General features: G+C 37.1%; 2 protein-coding genes across 2 annotated transcripts; both read right to left on the reverse strand.

Moving 5' to 3' along the window:
• Window positions 1-1,027: 1,027 nt before the first annotated feature.
• Window positions 1,028-1,956, reverse strand: LOC124958606 (olfactory receptor 4C46-like). The gene is given in 2 exon segments (XM_047516839.1): window positions 1,028-1,470; window positions 1,473-1,956. Coding segments are annotated over 2 exon segments (927 nt in total).
• Window positions 1,957-16,994: 15,038 nt separating this feature from the next.
• LOC124959759 (olfactory receptor 4C46-like) lies at window positions 16,995-17,924 on the reverse strand. The gene has a single exon (XM_047518124.1). The coding sequence runs from the start codon at window positions 17,922-17,924 to the stop codon at window positions 16,995-16,997; it is 930 nt and encodes a 309-aa protein (XP_047374080.1).
• Window positions 17,925-21,261: the final 3,337 nt, after the last annotated feature.

Raw genomic sequence — 21,261 nt, forward strand, 5'->3', positions numbered from 1 at the left:
TCTCCAATACTATATATATATATATATATATATATATATATATATATATGTTTTTCGCTCTAAACTTTCACTGATCTTCTTTAACATTTTTATTCATTTAGTCTCAGTATTTATCTTGCACCAGACATTGTACTACCTGTGACAACTATTGCTCTAGCAGGCAAGTCCTTTTTGGAGAATAATTTTATAATTAATAAACAGACTTTTCTGCCTGACAATCAAATGTTCTTTTATTTGAGTGATTGTTCTTTCTGATGGGTTGTTAGCACAGCATAGGTGATATTGGTAACACAGAATCATCCTGAAGTTTACAAGGACATTTAGGAAAACGATGCAAATTAAATTACCTACTCATCAGTGATTCAAAGGCAGGCCCATTACTATCAGAGCCTTATAGTAGATATCAGAATGCTTCAGGTAACAGATGGTCATCCATTTTAATATATTAAAGGGTATACAATGAAAAATTATAAGACCTTTAGGAATACAAAATGAGTTAATATATGCTATGTGTCAGCACACTCTCTGCTTTCCAATGGTAAATCTTTGAATTATCGGACCTTTGAATCATCAGATCTGTCATATCAGAGTTCAGAGTATGGTCTGGAAAGTCGGTCATATTTTGATTGCTAGTTTATTAATATGTCTCTTTTATTAACCTCCTTCTACTTTCAGACTCCTTACCTATAAATGGGAATAATCTCAGGGCTCACCTCCTTGGAGTATTGTATATTACTGCTTAATACCAATATATTTTGTCATTTCATTTTCTATGAGGAGAAAAGTCTATGAATCCATACACTGAATGACTAGTAAAACTAAGTTCCAGTTTGGTAAAATTTTCCACATATGCAGAATAGTCCTAATTTAGACATTCTTCTTTTCTTGGAGTCACTTTTGCTCCCCACAACACGTAATCTGTGAATTAAAGTGGGTAATGTTTTGCTTTATCCTGTAAATATTTTTTAAATCTGTGATGTCCTTTGGACACTTGCCTCAGCTGAATCAATGTTGAGCACTGGAACATCTATTTCTCACCTGAAATATTTTTCCACCCACATAATTTTATAATGGCATTTTTCATCTGAGCATTTCTCAAGGTATAGATTAAAGGATTTAACAAGGGAGTTATGATAGTGTAGAATACAGCAACTGCTTTATCAATGGGTAAAGTAGATGCAGGTCTCATGTACACAAATATGCAGGGCACAAAGAAGAGGACAACCACTGTAATGTGGGAGACACAGGTGGACAGGGCTTTGCGCCTGCCCTCTAGGCTGTGGGTCCTCAGGGAGCGCAGGATGACCACATAGGAGACCAACAGGAGGAGGAAGTTTAACAGGCAGATGAACCCACTGTTGGCAGCAACAAAGAGCCCAAGAGTGTGAGTGTCAGTGCAGGCCAGATTGAGCAAAGGGTTCAGATCACACATAAAGTGATCTATGACATTAGGGCCACAGAAGGGTAGTCGAAGATGAAGAGGATCTGGATGGTTGCATGGAGAAAGCCTCCCATCCACACTATTCCTACTAAGAGGCCACATACCCTTCGGTTCATGATGGTTGTATAGTGCAAGGGCTTGCAGATGGCCACGTAGCGGTCATAAGCCATCACTGTAAGCAGGATGCCCTCTGCACCTCCAAAGAAATGTTCCCCAAAGATTTGAGTCATACATTCATTGAATAGGATGGTCTTCTTTTCATGGAGTGAATCTATGGCCAGTTTAGGGGTATTGACAGAAGAATAACAGGCATCAATAAAGGAGAGATAGGCCAAGAAAAAGTACATAGGAGACCCCAGTAATGGGCTGGCAGTTATGGTGATCACAATGAGCACATTTCCTACCACAGAGATGATGTAGATGAGCAAAAACACAGCAAATATGACATTCTGCATCTTTGGGTTCTCTGTAAGTCCCAATAGAACAAACTCTGTCACATTGTTCCTAGTCTCCATTTACTTCATGTGAAAATGAATTACATTATCTGGGGGAAAAAAAAGTCATTAAAGCAATCTTAAATTTACTACACTTCATCCTTCTGATAAATAATAAATGCTTGTGTTCTACTGAGTTGTGAATTCCTATAAAGGTTTTCTTGAGATGGAAATGAATGTTGATCATGGCATTAACACAATGATAGTTATAATAACAGCATATGAATCACATACCATTAATAGTTAAAATGATAATACAAAATAAATTCATTTAATGGCAGAGTATTTTAAATTTTTTTTCAGACATTTGCTGATTTAATGCTTACTATAAATTCAAATAATTATACTATCATGTTATGCTTAACTTCACTATTAGAAAATAGAAGCACAGAGAAGTTAAGTAACACTTCTAAGATCAAGCAGCTCATGAAAGTCATAGCTGAGATTAGGTCAGATAATTCTTAATTTTTCCCCCATATTCAGAACCCACATCCTATACTGTTGTGTTATAATAAACAATTTGAATTAGTAATCACCACTTGATATGATCATTATAATTATAACTACTTTACCACTACCTCAGTGGAATATTTTGATGGAGCAATTTCATTAACAGTTGCACTGATACATACATAGGTAATGACATCTTTGAACTCCCAGATATTAGGAACAGTGTAGTTTCACGTTCATTAAAGTCTCCTTTATCTTGGTCTCTCCCTCAGTTCCACCTCTTCCTTCTTCAAATCCCTCCAAAGCATGGGACACTGACTCTTTAGCAAAATATTTAAAATAACAATGGTAGTTGAGTATATTAAATTTAGAATCAGAAGCATATTGGGTTAGAATCGTGGTGCTTTTCCATTCTGCTTCTTTTACCTGTGGTTCATTTCCTGGCACCTCACATCCTTGTTTCCTCGTTTATAAAGTGAGAATAATAGTATCACATTATGGTTTGTTCTGAAAATCCATCAAAAGAACATACATGTGAACATTCACCACAGAGCTTCAGATACACATAGGACTTTATTTTTATAAGTAGGTTTATACCTAGGAGATAAGAAGAATCAATGGTACAGCAATAAACAGAAATATTCAACCATGGAATAAGTTCAGGGAGAATCATTTCCAATATTGCTCTCACAGAAGCCACAGAGACTAATGTCATCCACAGGAGGAAGGGTTCTACATGTTTGTATTTGGACTGAACAGTTATTCCATGCCATTTAATATTCACATTTATAACTTTTCTGGGTAAAAAGTATATTTGAATTTTAAAACCCTTATGATTAGTCTTCTTTTTGCTTAATAACCAAATTTAATAGGATCCACTTATATTGATTCAACAAATATTTATTGAGAAACTTTCATGTACCAGGTCCTACTGGGAAAAAAAAATTTTTTACTACTAAAGAGCTTATATTTCAAAAAGTGTGAATTTCTAAGCAGTTACACCTAAAGAGTTGATACCAAATATTGTATTATCTCTATAATTTTTGATACATATTTTTTCATAGAAATGCACTACCTTATTAACTATAATTTAAAATTTTCCCTAGCTAGCACCTCTTATACAGTCAAAACTTGTTTAAGTATATTATTTTTGTCTTTCATTCTAGAACTCTCTGCTATATTGTGATTTCAACATATATTTGCCCAGACCTATTTCTCTGTTGTCATAAATAATTGCTAAAATTTTTAATTCATTTTAAATTTGCTTGTTTTCCTAAAATTGAAAGCATTCTATTAGTGTGAACTTTGAATTGTTTTCTTTAAATTTGTATAAACAAATAAGAAATGCAAGTGGATAACAAATATTTGAAAAAAAAAATGTTCAACACCTTTAGCAATCAGGGAAATGGAAGTCAAAGTTACACTGAGATTTCATCTCACTCTGGTCAGAATGGCAATGGTAAAGACTACGACTAACAATGATGGTGAAGATGTGGGGGAAAGAAACACTGATGCACTGTTGGTAGGATTGTAAATTTGTACAACCACTTATGGAAAACAGTATGGAGTTCCTCAAAAGACTAGGGATGGAGCCATTATATGACCCAGCTATACCACTTCTTGGTACTTACCCAAAATAATTAAAGTATAATTAATATAAAGTATTGCATAATTAATAGCAATAATGATATTAACATTTATAGCAGTGCAATTGGCAATGGCCAAGTTATAGAACCAACCTAAGTGTCTATCAACAGACAAGTGGATAAAGAAAAGTAAGTGAATATACACAGTGGAGTTTTATGCAGTCTAAAGAAGAATGAAATTATATCATTTTACAGGAAAACGGATGGAATGGAGAAAATCACGATGAATGAAATAAGCCAGACTCAGTCAAGAGTCCTGTGTTCTCTCTCATAAATGGAAGCTAGAGAGAAAATATGACAAAAGGGACTTCATGAAAATAGAAGGGAGACTAGCAGAGTTGAGGAAGGAGGTTGGGGTGAGAGACGGCAAAGGGAAAGGGGAGTTAATAGGAAATGAAATTGATAAAATCATGTTATTTGCATGTCCATATATGTACATAATGTATTATGTATGATGGTAATGCATCAAGAAAAATCAGAAAAACAGAAGTTCACACCTATGATTTGTCTGGATTATTAGAGGTGTTTCAGAGAAAGCATGGTGTCTAGTGTCAAGAGAGAATTTGTCCTACAAATTGCTTAATCTCCATGAGTCTCAAATGTTTCAACTGCAAACTAGGTTAATGATATTTACCAACTATATTTGAAGAATTGGGGTGAGGATGAAAGATGCTATAATTATATTGGAAGTGTCAAACTATAGTTATTACTGTATGTGGAAAGTAACCTTGGTTAATAAGCATCAGCACTACTGAAAACCTTACCTTAGTCATCTTAGATGATCCTAATGATGTTTGGAGGCATTCAGAAACAATCCAGTCTCAAATTGACCTCTTCTTGGAAATAAAAGTTTCAATATTAAAGCTATGTTTCTTTAGAAGGAGCTTGTTCAGAAACTTCAATATCAGGTCTGGGGATGTAGTTCAATTGGTAGGGTGCTCACCTAGCATGCACAAGATCCAGGGTTTAATTCCAACACACCAAGAGAGAGAAAAAACAATAAATTTCAATATCAAATCAAAAGCTATTAAGAAATTGTATATATTAAACATGTTCCTTTTCTTGCATATCAATTACCAAAATAAAATTGCCTGAAAAAATGAAAACATTCTTATGAGTAAGTATTCCCATCTAATCTAGGACTGAGAAACTTCTTCACAGAAAACCCAGGATTTCAATTAGAATGGACTTACTTGAAACACATGAAGAATTGGTTCCTATATATGGCTCTGGTCCTGCCAGGCAAGAAGCAGAAATGTGGAGGGAATAAATGTAGGTGGATTAATCTGGCTATGGATTAATCCTGCTGTGAATATGTGCATGATAACAAAACATTTTCACCTTGCACCGCATAGCTATTTAAAGAGGTTTCCATAAAGGTTGAGGGAGCTTGTTCTGTTTCTGCTGCCTTCTCTCACAGGAATTAATTATCTCCTTTGATGATAAGACTTTCTTCAAAGTAGGTATTCTGGAGAGAAATGTTTGGAAAAAATCCTAGTCTTGAATGGGGAATTATATTCCCTACACTTGTAACCTAAACCTTTCTTTAACTAAACCTGTATTGATAGGAAATCTGGGACCATGTAAATAGAAGGGGTGGACATTTGCTCTCCTTTCCCTGTTGACTCACAATTCAGAAAGGGCCTCTGTTTAGTTTTTAAAATCAGTATCACGACTTTTCTCAAAACCCACTAATGCTTGCTTGAGATCCAGAGAAGTGAGGGCATATAACTTATGGCAGTCATTGTATTCATTTATCATTTTAAAATATTTGATTGGCAGATCGTATATATTCAAGGTGTACAATGGGATGATTTGATTGATATATGGACAGGTTGTACAATGATTACAAATCAACACATATTATCACTGATGATGTACATTACATCCCCAGAAATTTTTTATCTTAAAACTGAAAGATTATACTTTCTAAAAATTTAAATATTTTTAGATTGTACTTTTTAAAAAAATTAAATATTTTTATTTTTAATCACTCCCAGAGAATCATGTTCTGATGCATACCCACCTCTTATAATGATCACAAATACAAAGTGACATTCTCCTTCTCTCCAGTGACTCATGCAGTTCCTTCTAACACTCTTGAGAGATTGTACTCTTGGATCAACCTGTTCCTGTTCCTTTACCCCATCCCTTGGCCACCATGATTCTCTCCTCTCTTGTTGTGAGTTTGACTATTTAAAATTCCCTGTATAAGTGAGATACAGTATTTGTTTTTCTGTTTCTTTCTAGCATATATTACTTAGCACAATGTCCTCCAGGTTCTTCTATGGGGTAACAAATGGGGAAATTATGTACACTCATCCATCAAAGGAAACAGGCTGTTTCCATATTTTGACCATTGTGAATGAAACTGGGGGTGCAGACATCTCCCTTTGAGATTCTGATTTCATTTCCTTCTCATGTATCTAGAAGTTGGATTGTGGGTCTCATGCAAGTTCTCTTCTTAATTTTTGGGGGAACCACAGCAGTGTTTCCCATCACAATTTTTCCAATTTATATCACCACCAAAAGGGTACAGGAGCTCTCTTTTTCCATACCCTTGCCAAGACTTGTTATCTCCAAACATTTTGATGATGGTTAATTTAACATGTATGGGGTAATATCTCAATGTGGTTTTGATTTGAATTTCTGTGATGATTAGTGATGTTCAGCACCATCTTATATACCTCTGATTGTCATTCATATGACTTCATTTGAGAAATGTCTACTCAGGGTCTTCTCCCATTTTAAGTCAAAGAATTTGGTGTGTTTTTTTTGTTTTGTTTTGTTTTGTTTTTTGCTATGCAGAGGTGTGAGTTCCTTCTATATTTTGGATATTAACTTATCAGATACATGGTGTGTGAACACTTTCTCCCATTCTTTAGACTGGCTTTTCATTTTGTTGATTGTTTCCTTTGCTGCATAGAAGCTTTTTACTTTGATGTAGTCATACTTGGTTATTTTAGTTTTTTGTTGCCTGCTTTTCATGTCTTATCTGAAAAAAAAAAACAGTGTCAAAGAGCTTCTCTCATATTTATTCTTCTACAAGGTTCACATTTAAATCCTTTAAGCCATTTTGAGCTTATTTTCATATATAGTATAAAATGGGAATACAGTTTCATTTTTCTTCATTTTTCTTAATCCAGTCTTTACCACACCACTTATTGAAGAATTTCCTTTCCCTATGTTTTACTCTTGGTGTACTTGCCCAAGTTTAGTTGACCATGTATGCACGGACTTGTATGTGTATTCCCTGTTCTGTTATACTGCTTTGTTGGTCTGTTTTTACGTCTGTAGCATGTTGAGTACTACAGCTTTGTAGAGTAATTTAGAATCAGCTAGTATTATGTTTTCTGCTTTTTCTTTTTCAAGATTGCTTTGGCCATTCTTGGCCTTTCATAGTTCCAAGAGAGTTTTAGGATTGTTTATTCCATTTATGTGAAAAACGCCACTGGGATTTGATAGAAATTATATTGAATCTGTGGATAATGTTGGGTAGTATAAGCATTTTAACAGTATTATTTTTTCTAGTCTATGAGCATGTGCTATTTTACACTTATTTTTGTCTTTTTTAATACTTTTTATCATTTATAGATTTTGGTGCTTGTTTTAGTCAGATTTTTCATTGTTGTGCCTTAAAGACCCATCAGAACAAGTGTAGAGAAGGAAGAGTTTATTTGAGAGCTCACAGTTCCAGATGTCTTAGTCCATATATAGTCAGCTCCATCCTGGCAGAAGAACATAGTGAGGGAAGCAGCTCACATGATGATCAGAAAGCAGAGAGAGAGACTCCACTGGCCAGATACAAACTATATACCCCAAAGACACGACCCCAGTTCCCACCTCCTCCAGCCACACCCTACTACTTCTGCTGCCACTCATTTAACCCCTATCAAGGGAATAATTCACTGATTGGGCTAAGAGTCTTGGCTGGGGTTGTGGCTCAGTAGCATGTATGAGGCACTGGGTTCAATTCTCAGCACTGCATATAAATAAATAAAAATAAAGGTTCATCAACAATTTAAAAAAAATCTTTAAAAAAATTAAAAAATGAAAGAGTCTCACAAACCAATCATTTCTCCTCTGAACCTTCTTGCATTGTCTCACATGCGAACTTTTGGGGGACATCTCACATCCAAACCATAATGGTGCTCATTTTTTACTTTCTTAGTTAAATTTATTTTTAAATATTTTATTCTTTTTGATACATTTGTAACTGGAATAGGTTTCATAAGTTCTGTTATGGTAATTGTTAGTAGAGAGAAGTAAAACATTTTGGGGTATGCTGATTTTGTATCATGCAACTTTATTGAATTTGCTTATTAGTTCTAACAGGATTGTTTTGGTGGAGTTTTGGAGTTCTATGTTTTATGTTTTCAACAAACAGAGTGATTTTGATTTCTGATTTGATTTTTGATTTCTTTTATTTCTTTCTCTTTCCTAATTTCTCTGGTTGGAATTCTAGTTCTATATTGACTCCATGTGGCTAGAATGCCATATTGTCCATTGCTTTTACAGTTTGCTATAAATCTAGATGTGATGTGTTGTAAATTCAATTGCAATTGATTCTATTTTTTTGGTTGTTTTTAAAATTTTTTTATATTGCATTGTGTTATATATATTATTGGGGTTCATTTTGATATAATCATACATGCATGGAATATAATTTGCCCTGATTCATTTCCCAGTATTTCCTTTTTCCCTCCCCTCCTGCCTTCCCCTATTCCCTTTCCTCTACTCTACTGGTCTTCTTTCTATTTATTTAGTTTTTTTATGTTGGTGCCTTATAGGTATACAAAAGGTGAAGGTGACATTCACTGTTGTATATTCATATATGTACAATGTGTACATAGCAAAATTGGTCGCTTTCATTTCACCGTTTCTCCCTTTGCCCATCCCTCCCCTCATCCCCTCCATCCCCTTCCTCTATTTCACTGAACTCCCTTCAATTTCATGGGACTGCCCCCATCTTTCCCCCTATTTTGCTCTAGCTTCTACATATGAGAGAAAACATTTGACTCTTGACTTTCTGGTTCAGGCTTAATTTCACTTAGCATGATGTTCTCCAGTTCTGTCCATTTACCAGCAAATGCCATAATTTCATTCTTCTTTATGACTGAGTAAAACACCATTGTGAATATGTACCACATTTCCTTTGTCCATTCATCTGTTCATTATTATTATTATCATTTTGAAACAGGTTCTCTCTAAGTTACTGAGGTCAACCTGGACCTTGTTTGGGCTTAACCACTGAGTCACATCCCAAGTCCTTTATATTTGTTTATTTATGTTATTTATTTATTTTGGTATCAGGGATTGAACTCAGGAGCACTTGACCACTGAGCCACATTCCCAACTCCTTTTATATATTTTATTTAGAGACAGAGTCTCAATAAGTTGTTTAGGGCCTCACTAAATTTGCTGCGGTTGGCCTTGAACTTGTAATCCTCCTGCCTCAGCCTCCCAAATCACTGGAATTACAGGAGTGCACCATCCCACCCAACTTCTACTACTAGTCTTTTGGGGACTTCCATACTGTTGCTTTCCAAAGTGGTTGTACAAATTTGCAGTCCCACCAGCAACATATGAGTGGGCCTATCCCCCCACATCCTCAACAGCATTTGAAAATTAAAAAGTTTGAGAAGTCCTTGTAAAAATTAAAAAGTTTGAGAAGTCCTTGTAATACAGAGGATATGAACCAATGGGATCTCTTATACATTGCAATTGCAAGTGTATATTGATAAAAGTTCCTTAGAAATAAGTTGGCACTATTCAGTAATCTTGAACATATAGATGTTCCGTTGGTACTGGGCTTGGAGATCAGGAAAGGGTCCTTGTTTCCCCAGTGTTGAAGATTAAATACCAAAGAAACACTGAGGCAAGTATGGAAAGCAAGTTTTATTTAAGAAAAGAGACAATCACAGACTTCTCCAAAGAGAAGGGGCCCAGAGCTGATAGTTCACAGGAGCGGGTGTGTCTTGCTCTTTTACAGACCTCAGCGCCAGGCCCCCCTTTAATCTCTGTGTATGTGCTGAAGGGCAGGAAGGAGCTGGAACATGGGGGATAATCTTTAGCAACTAACACCTTGTGCCAGGAAGTGCATCTGGAGGTTTGCTGTTAGCAACCCATTGAGCTGGGAAGTGTGATAACCAGTGATAACTGGTCTTCATCCTCTCTCAACCCCCATCATTCATTATCCACACTGACTGCCCGACCTTGGCCCCCTACCCCAGTGTGTTGAGGAATGTGACATATCCTGTCCCCTCGGGCCAGGCAGGGCTGCAAGGAAGATTGCTTTTGGCAAAGAAAGCATAGCGGGGAGTCAGCACTCTGGGCTCATTTTATGGAATTACTCTCTTAACCTTGTGTTCCCACCATCCTCATCTATTTGTCCCCTTACACTATGACTGAGCAGTTCAATGCCTACATACACACTCAAGTAATAATTGGCACATGCACATGTGCCGATTGGAGGTGTGTACAGAGTCTACACACAGCATCTACTATCAGTAATACTGAGAAGTGGAAACTACCCAGAAGTCTATAAACCAACATCAACAGCGAAGGATCACTAGTTTAACAGTGGTTCACATTATGTTTTGAAAATATTACTTGCTGCTCTAAAATTGACATGTTGTTTTCTTCTTCCCAATCTTCTCTGCCCAGAACTTCTTCACTCTGATCCTCTCCTTTCTGATCTTCTCCTCCCTGATCCTCTCCTCTATGATTATCTCCTCCCTGATCCTCTCCTTCCTAATCTCTCCTCCCTAATCTCAGGAAATAGGATTCCTCTGAATGGACTCCTTAAAAAAAAAAAACCCTGTTCCTCTGATTCCCTGGCAGAATCATGAACTCTGGGACAGGAGTCCCCCATGTTTCTCCTTCTTTAGCAAAGCAATAAAATATCTTTTTCCTTTTTCTCAAAACCAGATCTTCATTATGGGATTGGCGTCAGCATGAGGCCCGAGTTTTTGGTAACACTAGGAACATTGCTGGAGCTGAGAGAATGTACCCCAGGATGCAGCAGCTTCAGAGGTTAGCATTGAAACCTGTAGGGGAAGCAGTTCCAGGAAAAGGGTGACCATATTAGCTGCTATGCAGTCAATTATTTATCTATAGGGTTTCAATGATAACTTTTAGTTTCAGCTTCAATATCACTCACTTTGTTATGGGAAAGAGAAACCAGACTTTATTTTACCAGAGGAGATTAGCACACCAAAATTCTGAACACCCCTGACCAATTTTTCATAACCTTTATAGGCTGTCTAGTGTCATAAATTTTCTTGCCTAAAATAGTACATAATTGGACACGAGGTTTCAAAAAACAACGCATGATGGTGCACAAAGGTCTTAGAGTGGGAACTGTTTACCAGAGCAGACTGTGGTAAAGGAAGTCGGCTTACAAGGTCTTCTGTATCTCTAGCCTTCAATCCTAAACTTTCAGAGGAGCGTTTACACTTCAAAGGGACTGATTAGGTCCCAGGGAAAGTCCTTTACATTCTAAAAGGATGGAGTAAATGGTGCTAATAGTTTCCCTGAAGCCCCGCTGGAGGGAATAGGGGGAGGGGAACTCTCGCCCCGCCCCCCTACTGCCGTTGGTGTCCTCAGTTTACTTTATATCCAGGCCTGGGTCAGTACCCACTACAAAAATAACCGGGCTGTGGACCAGACATCTTTCCTGACCACCCAAATCCCACCTCAGCTTAGATCATGCCTTCCTTATGCAGGCATGTGACACTGTGTCCTTTTTATAGTGATCACTTGTCATTTGTTAATGATCGGTTTCTTGCATAATGAAATTAGAGATACCATCTGAACAATGGAGGCAGATTTGTTGGATTTAAAGCTTAGTTCAGTCACCTACCCACTTTTTAATTTTTTTTTTTTTTAGTTGTTGATGAACCTTTATTTTATTCATCTATTTATATGCAGAGCTGAGAATGGAATCCAGAGCCTCACACATGCTAAGCAAGTGCTCTACCACTGAGCCACAATCCCAGCCCAACCTATTCACTTTGGGTCTTGATTAAGCTACTTAAATTCAATGAGCTTCAATTTCTTCAGCTACAAAATAAGATCAATAGCAGTACCTCTCACAAAATTATCTCTCATGATACGTTTAAGGGAGGGCCTGGTAATAGCACTCAAAAGTTTCTGTCATTTTTCTTCTTTAATAACACCAGGTATATTTTAGATGTTAATGAACATTTGTTGAAAAGAAAAAAAGGGGGAAAAAAATCCAGGTTCTAACTGCAGCCTGATAATTATCCCTTTTCTATAGATGAATTCTAAGCCTTGTCAAAAATATCATTCACAGGTCAAAGGGACAGTAGGAGAAAGGGTTATGCACTTGGATATTTTGGCAGAGGCTCCTAAAATGAAATAATCTTTCCTAAAGAAAGTTTGCAAACTTGAGTCACCCTCTTGAATAAGACTCATAGTTCTGTAGCATAAGTTTTAAAAGAGTTGAAAAAACAGAGATTGTGAGGATATCTGGGCAGATCTAACCACAAAGGCAATGCCTCTCCCAGGTTCTAGATAAGGGGTTCTAGGGAGGTGATGGGAGATGGAAGGTTCAGTTCCAGGGATCAGAATACGTGACTGCATTGAGATCAGATACTTTGAAAGAAGGCTTACTGGAATTAGATTAAGGAGACGTCTCACCAGGGAACTTCAAATAAACTGCTAAAGTCTCGATGGTTGGACTTTCTTTTATAGCATTCAAAATGGCTACAGAAATATCTGTGACATCCTTAGGACTCAGTATTTTCCAGAGAAATGGAACTCACAGGAGATGCTCAGGAATCAATAGAAGATTATCTATCTATCTATCTATCTATCTATCTACTTACCTAGCTATCTCCTGTTGGTTCCATTTTTCCAGAGGACACTAACTGTAAGGAATTCCACGGAAACCACGACGGACACGGGAAATCACCTAAGGGAATTTATTAAGCAAACAGAGTGTCTCCCTGCAGGGTAAGAGAGAAAATGAGAGGAAAAGAGAAAGGAAAGAGAAAGGGCATGGGCTAGAGAGTGGAAAGCCAGGAGGAGGAAAAGCAAGTGTGTAGGAGAGAGAAGCAAGAAAGGAAAGATGGCGGTTGAATTCCACTGGGTTAATGCACCAATATCGGAGAAGGATACTTGCAAGCTGACTGATGAACCAATAGTTAGCTAGGATGTTCACAGATTGACAAATGGTTGAGAGGCAGGGAAAATGACTACAACGGAATGGGCAGGGGAGCAGCTGTATACATTATACTAACAAACACAGGGCTTCAAATAAACATTAATTTATTATAATAAAACATAATATGATTTATTTTAATTTATTATAATAAAACATAATATGATTTATTATAATAAATATAGGGAAAGTATTTATTATAAAGTATTATAGCTCTGTGTATATATTATATGTGTAATAAATACATACACACACACTTACGTGTTTATTATAAGAAATTGGCTCATGTGGTTATGGAGGTTGACAAGTTCCAAGTCCCACAATTGGCTGGAGACCTAGGAGAGCTAGTGGTAGATTTCCAGCCCCAGAATAAGGCCTGAAACAGACGCAGCGGTGTAGTTCCAGTGCAAGTGCTGGCAAGAAGAGATGACGCTACGGTTCAAACCCAAAGCAGGAAAAAAAAAACTGATGCTGCAGCTCAAAGATGATCGCTCAGATGGAGAACTTCTTATTCAGTATTTTTCTTGTATCCAGGCCTTCAACTGATTGGATGAGGCCTCTTCCCCTGGAAAGGAAGACTCATCTTCTCCCTGATCCGTCTTCATTTATCCAGAGATATAAACCAGAAACTTGTTTCACGCATGTAGATGATGGCTTATCATCCACATGGAGATTTTTTGCTTATGGCTCATAGTTCTTAAGTTCTCATTCTGATGGCTGAGTTGCATAGATGTGGAGCTAGAGATGGGCACATCCATGAAAATGACTTCAGCGTAGAAAGGACTATGGTAGAAGATAGAAAGGGTGTGGTTTCCACAGGAGTCTGGTTTCCGTTTGGAGCCTTGTGAGCTCTGGAGGATACATTCTGCTGCAGAACTGGCTCCACCTGGAGATAAGGGAACCTGCCTTTATTAAACCCACCGTGGCCACTGGGTGGGCCCTGAAAGCAGTGGGCATAATCCTCCCATTTCCTCTGGGGCAGTTTGTGCAAAGAAGGGTGGGCCTATGACCTGTTAGCAGTTGTCACTCCTGACGCCTGGGTGCACTGGCCTGCGGGAGGCGATTGGAGCTGGATGAAACAGTACCTACCAGTCTTGTCCTCATGAGCAACGCCAGACTTTGATTTTTTACACCTAAAACTTTACGATAATTTCAAACTGCTCTGTTGCCTCTAGTCTTGTCCCCTTCAATCCATTTCCAATACTGCAGCTGAAGTTATCATTCTGAAAGTAAAATGGAACTGTATGAGTGTTTAGCTTGAAACTACTTTCAATGTGTCCTGATATTAGCATTAAGTCATAACTCACTTGAGAGAACCTTAGTCTGGACTTTCCCCATTCCTCTCTCCAGTTTCTTGGTTTGTTATTTACCTTTGACAAGCTCTGCATGAAGGAAAGTGCCTGCTACATAATGGGTAATCAATAAATAGTTGCTGAGTGAATATATGCATTCATATCACAGTCATATGGACCTGATTGGCCTCCTGCACACTCTGCACTGCCTGGCCTTGGTCATATGTATTCTCCTAGGAATACCCTCCCCTCAGCCTCAGGCCTGTGCACTCTCCCGACTCTTATCCTTTGGGCCCCCTTGTTGGTGTTTTTTTCATTTAGGAATCCTTTCCTGACTTTTGGAAAGAATTGTTTTTTGTCCCTTCACTATGCTTTCATGACACCATGTGCTTTGCACTATCTTGCCATTTATATCACTGGGGTGTGATATCTGTCTGATTCTGGAAATGTTTTAGCAAAACATTCTGTGAAAGCAAGATCTGGGTTTCTTTCTATTCATTATTAAACCTCTGTCAAATGTCCATGTGCCTGATCCAATATTTGTTGATTAATGAATGACAGAAGGAATGAATAGAATGTATTTAATCTGAAATTGCTTTGAGTGTGGATAGAGCCATGACACATATGAATGTACCACAGTGAATTTTACATTTATGTATGTCTATAAAGCATCAAAAAATCATTAATAAATAGAAGGAAGACCAGGAGAGTAGAGGAAGGGCAACAGGAGGAAAAAGAAAGAGGAAGTACTAGGGACTCAAGTGGAGTAAATTATATTCCATGCATGAATGATTATATCAAAATGATCCCCAATATTATGTGTAATTATAATGCACTACAAAAACACTTTAAAACTGAATATTTTTAAATTTTTAATTGACACATAGCAATTGCACACGTGTCTGGGTTGTGGTGTGACATTTCAATATATACATCCAAAGTGTGATAATCAGATCAGGGTAATTGATATGTCTACCACCTCAGACATATATCAGTTCCTTGTGTTAGAAACATCCAAAATCTCTACTACCTATTCTGAAATATTCAATTTGTTGTTGTAAACTGTAGTTATCCTACTGTGCTGTGGGACAGTAGTAGTTATTCCTCTTATCACACTCCATACCAGTGCCCATCAACCATCCTCCTACAATCCCTCCCTCCACTGTACCCTTCCCTGGTAGAATATTTTTAAAAGCTTTTAGTAAGGAAATGTTGCCTCCAATTAAACTGTTTAGACAACAAAATATAGACAGCTCATATTCATAAGAAAATGAAATCTTTTTGAGAGCAGAGAAATGTCATGGTAAAATCTTCGCTCTTATGCTGAAAATCTGTTTCCAGAACTTTCTCATTCCTCAGTTTCAGCAAGAGTGAAAACAAATGTGGTTTCCCTACAAGGATAATTAAAATTCTCATTAGAGTCTAAATCCAGTCAAGGTAGGAAGGAATTCCTTCGTCTTCTTTACTTATTTTTTCCTGCTCTCCACGTATTTAATTTATTCTTCAGCCTTTATACTTCTGTCCATTTATGAAATATTTATTGTACACCAGGTCTTGTTCTATCTCATGGAAACTGCTGTAGTAGTTCATGAAATATGATTGCATGTTTCACAAGTAGAAACTCCTGACACTCCGATGCTCTTTCATTTGAGCAATCATCTTTATGATGGGTCAGCAGCAGACTTCAGGTGACAGAAGCAACACAACATGGATCTGAAACCTCCAGGGAAGCTTGGAATCATGCTGTAGTCGTCCTCACTACCCATCACAGGTGAATGGCCCATTGCTTTTATATCTGTGATACAGTTAAATACCATAGTTTCAGGAAACAAATAACCATTAATTTGGCTATATAAATACAAGCAGTTACTAATAAAAAATATTAAATTTTTCTTGCCTAATATGTGTGTGTATGTGTGGTTGGTGTCCAGCACAGTTCATTGTTCAATAAATTTCAGCTGTAATAATTTTCTGATCTTTTTATGTTCATTGCCTGGTGGGGAGCATAGGAAAAAATAAAAGGTCTAAGAAATCACCGATGTTTGGCTGCTGACTCAATCATATCTATATTAATAACAATATTGGGAATTTCAATACCTTACCCTTCCTGCCAGTTTCCTCACCAGTAATATAAGAAGAATATGGTACCCATTGTTTCAGATCATTGTAGAGATGACAGCTCTGCACTAATATATATTATTTCTTTTATACTTTTTATTGAGTGATCACTTATGAACCCATATATAAGGGTGAAGTTAGTAAAACTAAGTACCCGTACTGTAGAATTTCCCCAATATGAAAAGAATGGCTATAGGTTAGGTTTTCCTGTTTTTCTTACATCCATTTCTACTCCCTTCAAGAATCTATAAATCAATTGCATGGATTTTTTTTTCTTTATCCAATGAGTATGCTTCTTTGAAATTATATAAAAGTTCCTTTTAATTTTTTCACTCAGTCGAATCAGTGTCGGGTTCCAGACGCATTTTATTTGTCAGCTGAAAAAACTTTCCTAATACACAGTTTTCTAATGGCATTTTTCATCTGGGCATTTCTCAAGGTGTAGATTAAGGGATTTAACATGGGAGTTATCATGGTGTAGAATACAGCAACTGCTTTATCAATGGCTAAGATGGCTGCAGGTCTCATGTACACAAATATGCAGGGCACAAAGAAGAGGACAACCACTGTAATGTGGGAGACACAGGTGGACAGAGCTTTGCGCCTACTCTCTAGGCTGTAGGTCTTCAGGGAGCGCAGGATAGCCACATAGGATACGAGCAGGAGGAGGAAGTTTAACAGGCAGATGAACCCACTGTTGGCAGCAACAAAGAGCCCCAGAGTGTGGGTGTCAGTACAGACAAGATTGAGCAAAGGGTTCAGATCACACATAAAGTGATCAACGACATTAGGGCCACAGAAGGGTAGTCGGACGATGAAGAGGATCTGGATGGTTGCATGGAGAAAGCCTCCCATCCAGGACACTCCCATTAGACGGCCACACACACGCCGGTTCATGATGGTTGTGTAGTGCAAGGGCTTGCAGATGGCCACATAGCGGTCATAGGCCATCACTGTAAGCAGAATTATCTCAGCACCTCCAAAGAAATGTTCCCCAAAGATTTGAGTCATGCATCCATTGAACAGAATGATCTTCTTTTCATGGAGTGAATCTACTATCAATTTAGGGGTGCTGACAGAGGAATAACAGGCATCAATAAAGGAGAGGTAGGCCAGGAAAAAGTACATGGGGGACCCCAACAAAGGACTGGCAGCGATGGTGATCACAATGAGCACATTTCCTACCACAGAGATGACGTAGATGAGCAAAAACACAGCAAACACAATTTTCTGCATCTTTGGATTCTCTGTAAGTCCCAGCAGAACAAACTCTGTCACGTTGTTCCTTTTCTCCATTTTTTTCATATGATGGCTAATTACCTGAAAAAATTATTAATGTGACCATGCATTTATTAAATTTCTCCATTGTAATAAATAATAAATGTCTGAATTATGCAGAGCTGTGAACTCTTATGAAGTTTTTATTTGATATAGAAAAATATATGCTGAATTCTTGAGGATTACCAAAATTTTCTCCTGGGTGAAGAAGAGCATAGATCTGAGGAAATTTTGTGAACACCAGGGTTTGAGACGTCTGTGTACACTTAATCATTTGAGATGACTGAGAATCCAGCTTGAATTAGCAGATCATGTACTAGTGTCAGCTAAGCCTTAAAAGGAAAGTAGATGATGGATCTTCGTGAATGAAACCTCAAGAATTTTCTCTGTATCTTTATGAAATGGGGGACCTCGAAAGTAATTGATGTTACAAATGGAAAGAAGAATATAAAGAAAGGAAAATCTTGGACATTACCCTAGTAAAGATGTTTGTGTGCCTTGGGTGAGGTGGTCTGAGGCTCAGTAAGGGAGCAGAAGCCAGAGACAAGGGTCCATTAGCAGACTTTTTTTTTTTTTTTTTTTTGGCGGTGCTGAGGATTGAACCCAGGGCCTTGTGCTTGGGAGGCAGGCACTCTACCAACTGAGCTATATCCCCATTTAGAGCAGGTAATGCAGGAAAAGTTGACAGAGATATGAAGTATTTAAGGGCTAGAGTGGACAAATTCATGTTTGTCGTTAAAATCTAACAACTGTATAACAGCTAATAGTAGAACCTTTTAAATTGATTGCTATGTGCAGGGTGTGGCATCAAGTTTTCTTCACACATTATTCCATTCAATAACTATGACACCCCATGATATTGGTATTGTTCTATTTGATTATTGCAAATGAGGCAATAATCTCACATGTTAAATATGATTGGACATAACAACAATGATCTTATTACGTAAACCTGCTGAAAACTTGGTGTGTTCTGTTTTTGTAGTCATTTGTTGGTTCCATCCTCTCTACAATCACTTTTATACTTACTTCACATGTTAGAAAATAGAAACACACAAGTTAAAGATTCTGCCCAAAGTCAAGCAGCTCATAAAGAGCAAAGCCAAGGTTAGGTCTGAGGTTATTCTTATGTATTTAATTTTTTTCAGATTCTTAACTCATCCCTTATAACATTATAATAAATAATGTTGAGCTAGTCATCTCCTTCTGATATGATCAATGTAATTATTATTATTCATAAGGTAATTCTGAAGGCAAAATAAAATAATCCTAATTACATTTGTATGGAACATTTTCATTGGCAGACACACACATGTTGTTACACACAATAACATCTTGGACTCTTACATATTTTAAAAAAATGCAGCACTTCATTCAGGAAAGAGTCTTTTGTCTTGTCCTCTCTCGTGGCTCTATTCATTCCTTCTGTAATACCATTCCCAAATTCATATTTTTCTTGAAAATATTTAAAAAGACTGTGTAATCGTCATAAATATATTGGTTTTAGAACCCAAAGTCTAGGTTAGAAACCTGGATCTGCTACACGTAACTTATTTTTATCCAGTTGCATTTCTTGGCACCTTACATTTTTATTTCCTAGACTGTAAACTGAGAGTAATGATGTACACCTGTCAGGTTGTCATGAGAATGGATAGCAGGAACACAGGCAAACATCCACTCCAGTGCTGTGGACACATACAAGACTTGAATTCACTGTTATGAGCATCCATATACCTAAGGTACAGGCAGAATTGACAGTAGAACAATAATAAAGAGGAATATTTAACCACCCAATGAACTCAGAAGAAATCATCTCCAATATTTCTCTCGAAGAAGCCACAGAGCCTAATATTATTCAGAGCAGTTGACCCCAGGAAGGACTCCCTATTTTTATGCTTGGACTAAACAGCTAATAATTTATACTATATAGTATCCATATTTAAGTGTTTTACATATATAAAATGTATTAAATTTTTTTCATAATTCATCTGGATTATTAAGGAGATATCTTCAGGCAAATGTATGATACCTGGTTTCAGAGAGCTGGATCCTACAAATTGCTTAATTATATAAGGTTCAAATTTTTTAACCATTAAATCATGTGAGTGATATTACCAATTACATTTCATAGAATTAGGATGAAGAGAAAATACCCTATTACTATATTTGAAAATTATTGCAGAAAATACGTATGGAAAGTAAGAATAAGGGTCAGTATCACTGAAAACATTACCTTAGGCTTCTGAATGATTATAATGGTGTTTGGGAGTGATCAGATACAATCTAACCTTCTCTTGGAATAAATTTCAACTGGAAAGATAAGTCACACTTAGAAACTGTTCAGATAATTTGATATAACAGCTATTAAGAGAGTATCGCTGTCCATCTAAATCTTTCTTCTAGTCTAAAGCGTCAAAACATTTTCATGGAAAACCTGGCATTTGAATTTTTAATGTATTTACTTGAAATATTATGGAAAATTGGTATTCTGTGCAGAACTGTCCCACAGAGCAAAAGGCATAAAGAGTAGAGGAAATAAACTTAGATGAGTCACTCCACTCATGGTTAATCAGGATCTGGAGATATTAACAACAAAATCTATTTTTCACCTTGCACTGCATTTATAAAGGTTTCCACAAAGATTCAGAGACCTTGTCTTGTATGCATGACTTTATCTCCCAGGAATTAATTAGGTCTTGATGAAAAGGCTTTGTCTTAGAAGTGTATATTCTGGAGAGACATGGACATGTTGGGTGGGGGGACATTTTTGAATGGGGAATTGTATTCCCTGTCCTTGGTATGTACACAGGTGAGTTCCTTTCCTCTGAGTGATGCTGGGTTGTTAAGATGCCTGAATGCCATGTGGCATAATTCCAGCTTGAGAACTTTAGTTCTGATTTCCCTGTTGACCCATGTCACGGAAGGAGCTTCTGTTTTCTTCTCAGTGTTTTCTTCTCAGTTAGTTTTTTCGGAAATCTGCCATTGATTGCTTGAAAGTCAGAATAGTGAAGGCAGAAAAGTGATGCCATCTATTTTAGAGTATTTTACTCCAAAAGCTGTTTTCTTCCCACCATCCCTGATTTGTTGAGTTAGATGTAACCAATAAGACCTTTGCATATATACATGGTATGACCTGATCTTTTTACATATGCACCATAAAATAATTACCACAAGCAAGCTCACTATCACTTTACATAGTTTACATTGTAATTATTATTATTATTATTATTATTTTTGGTAGTGAGAACTTCAGATTCACCCTCATAGATTCAGTATATGTTGAACTTATCCATCTTACATGAGTGAAACTGCATATTTTGCAGCCACCATCTCCTCATATCCTCCACGCCCTAGC

This window comes from Sciurus carolinensis, chromosome 11 (genome assembly GCF_902686445.1).
Source record: "Sciurus carolinensis chromosome 11, mSciCar1.2, whole genome shotgun sequence".
Classification (NCBI taxonomy): Eukaryota; Metazoa; Chordata; class Mammalia; order Rodentia; family Sciuridae; genus Sciurus; species Sciurus carolinensis.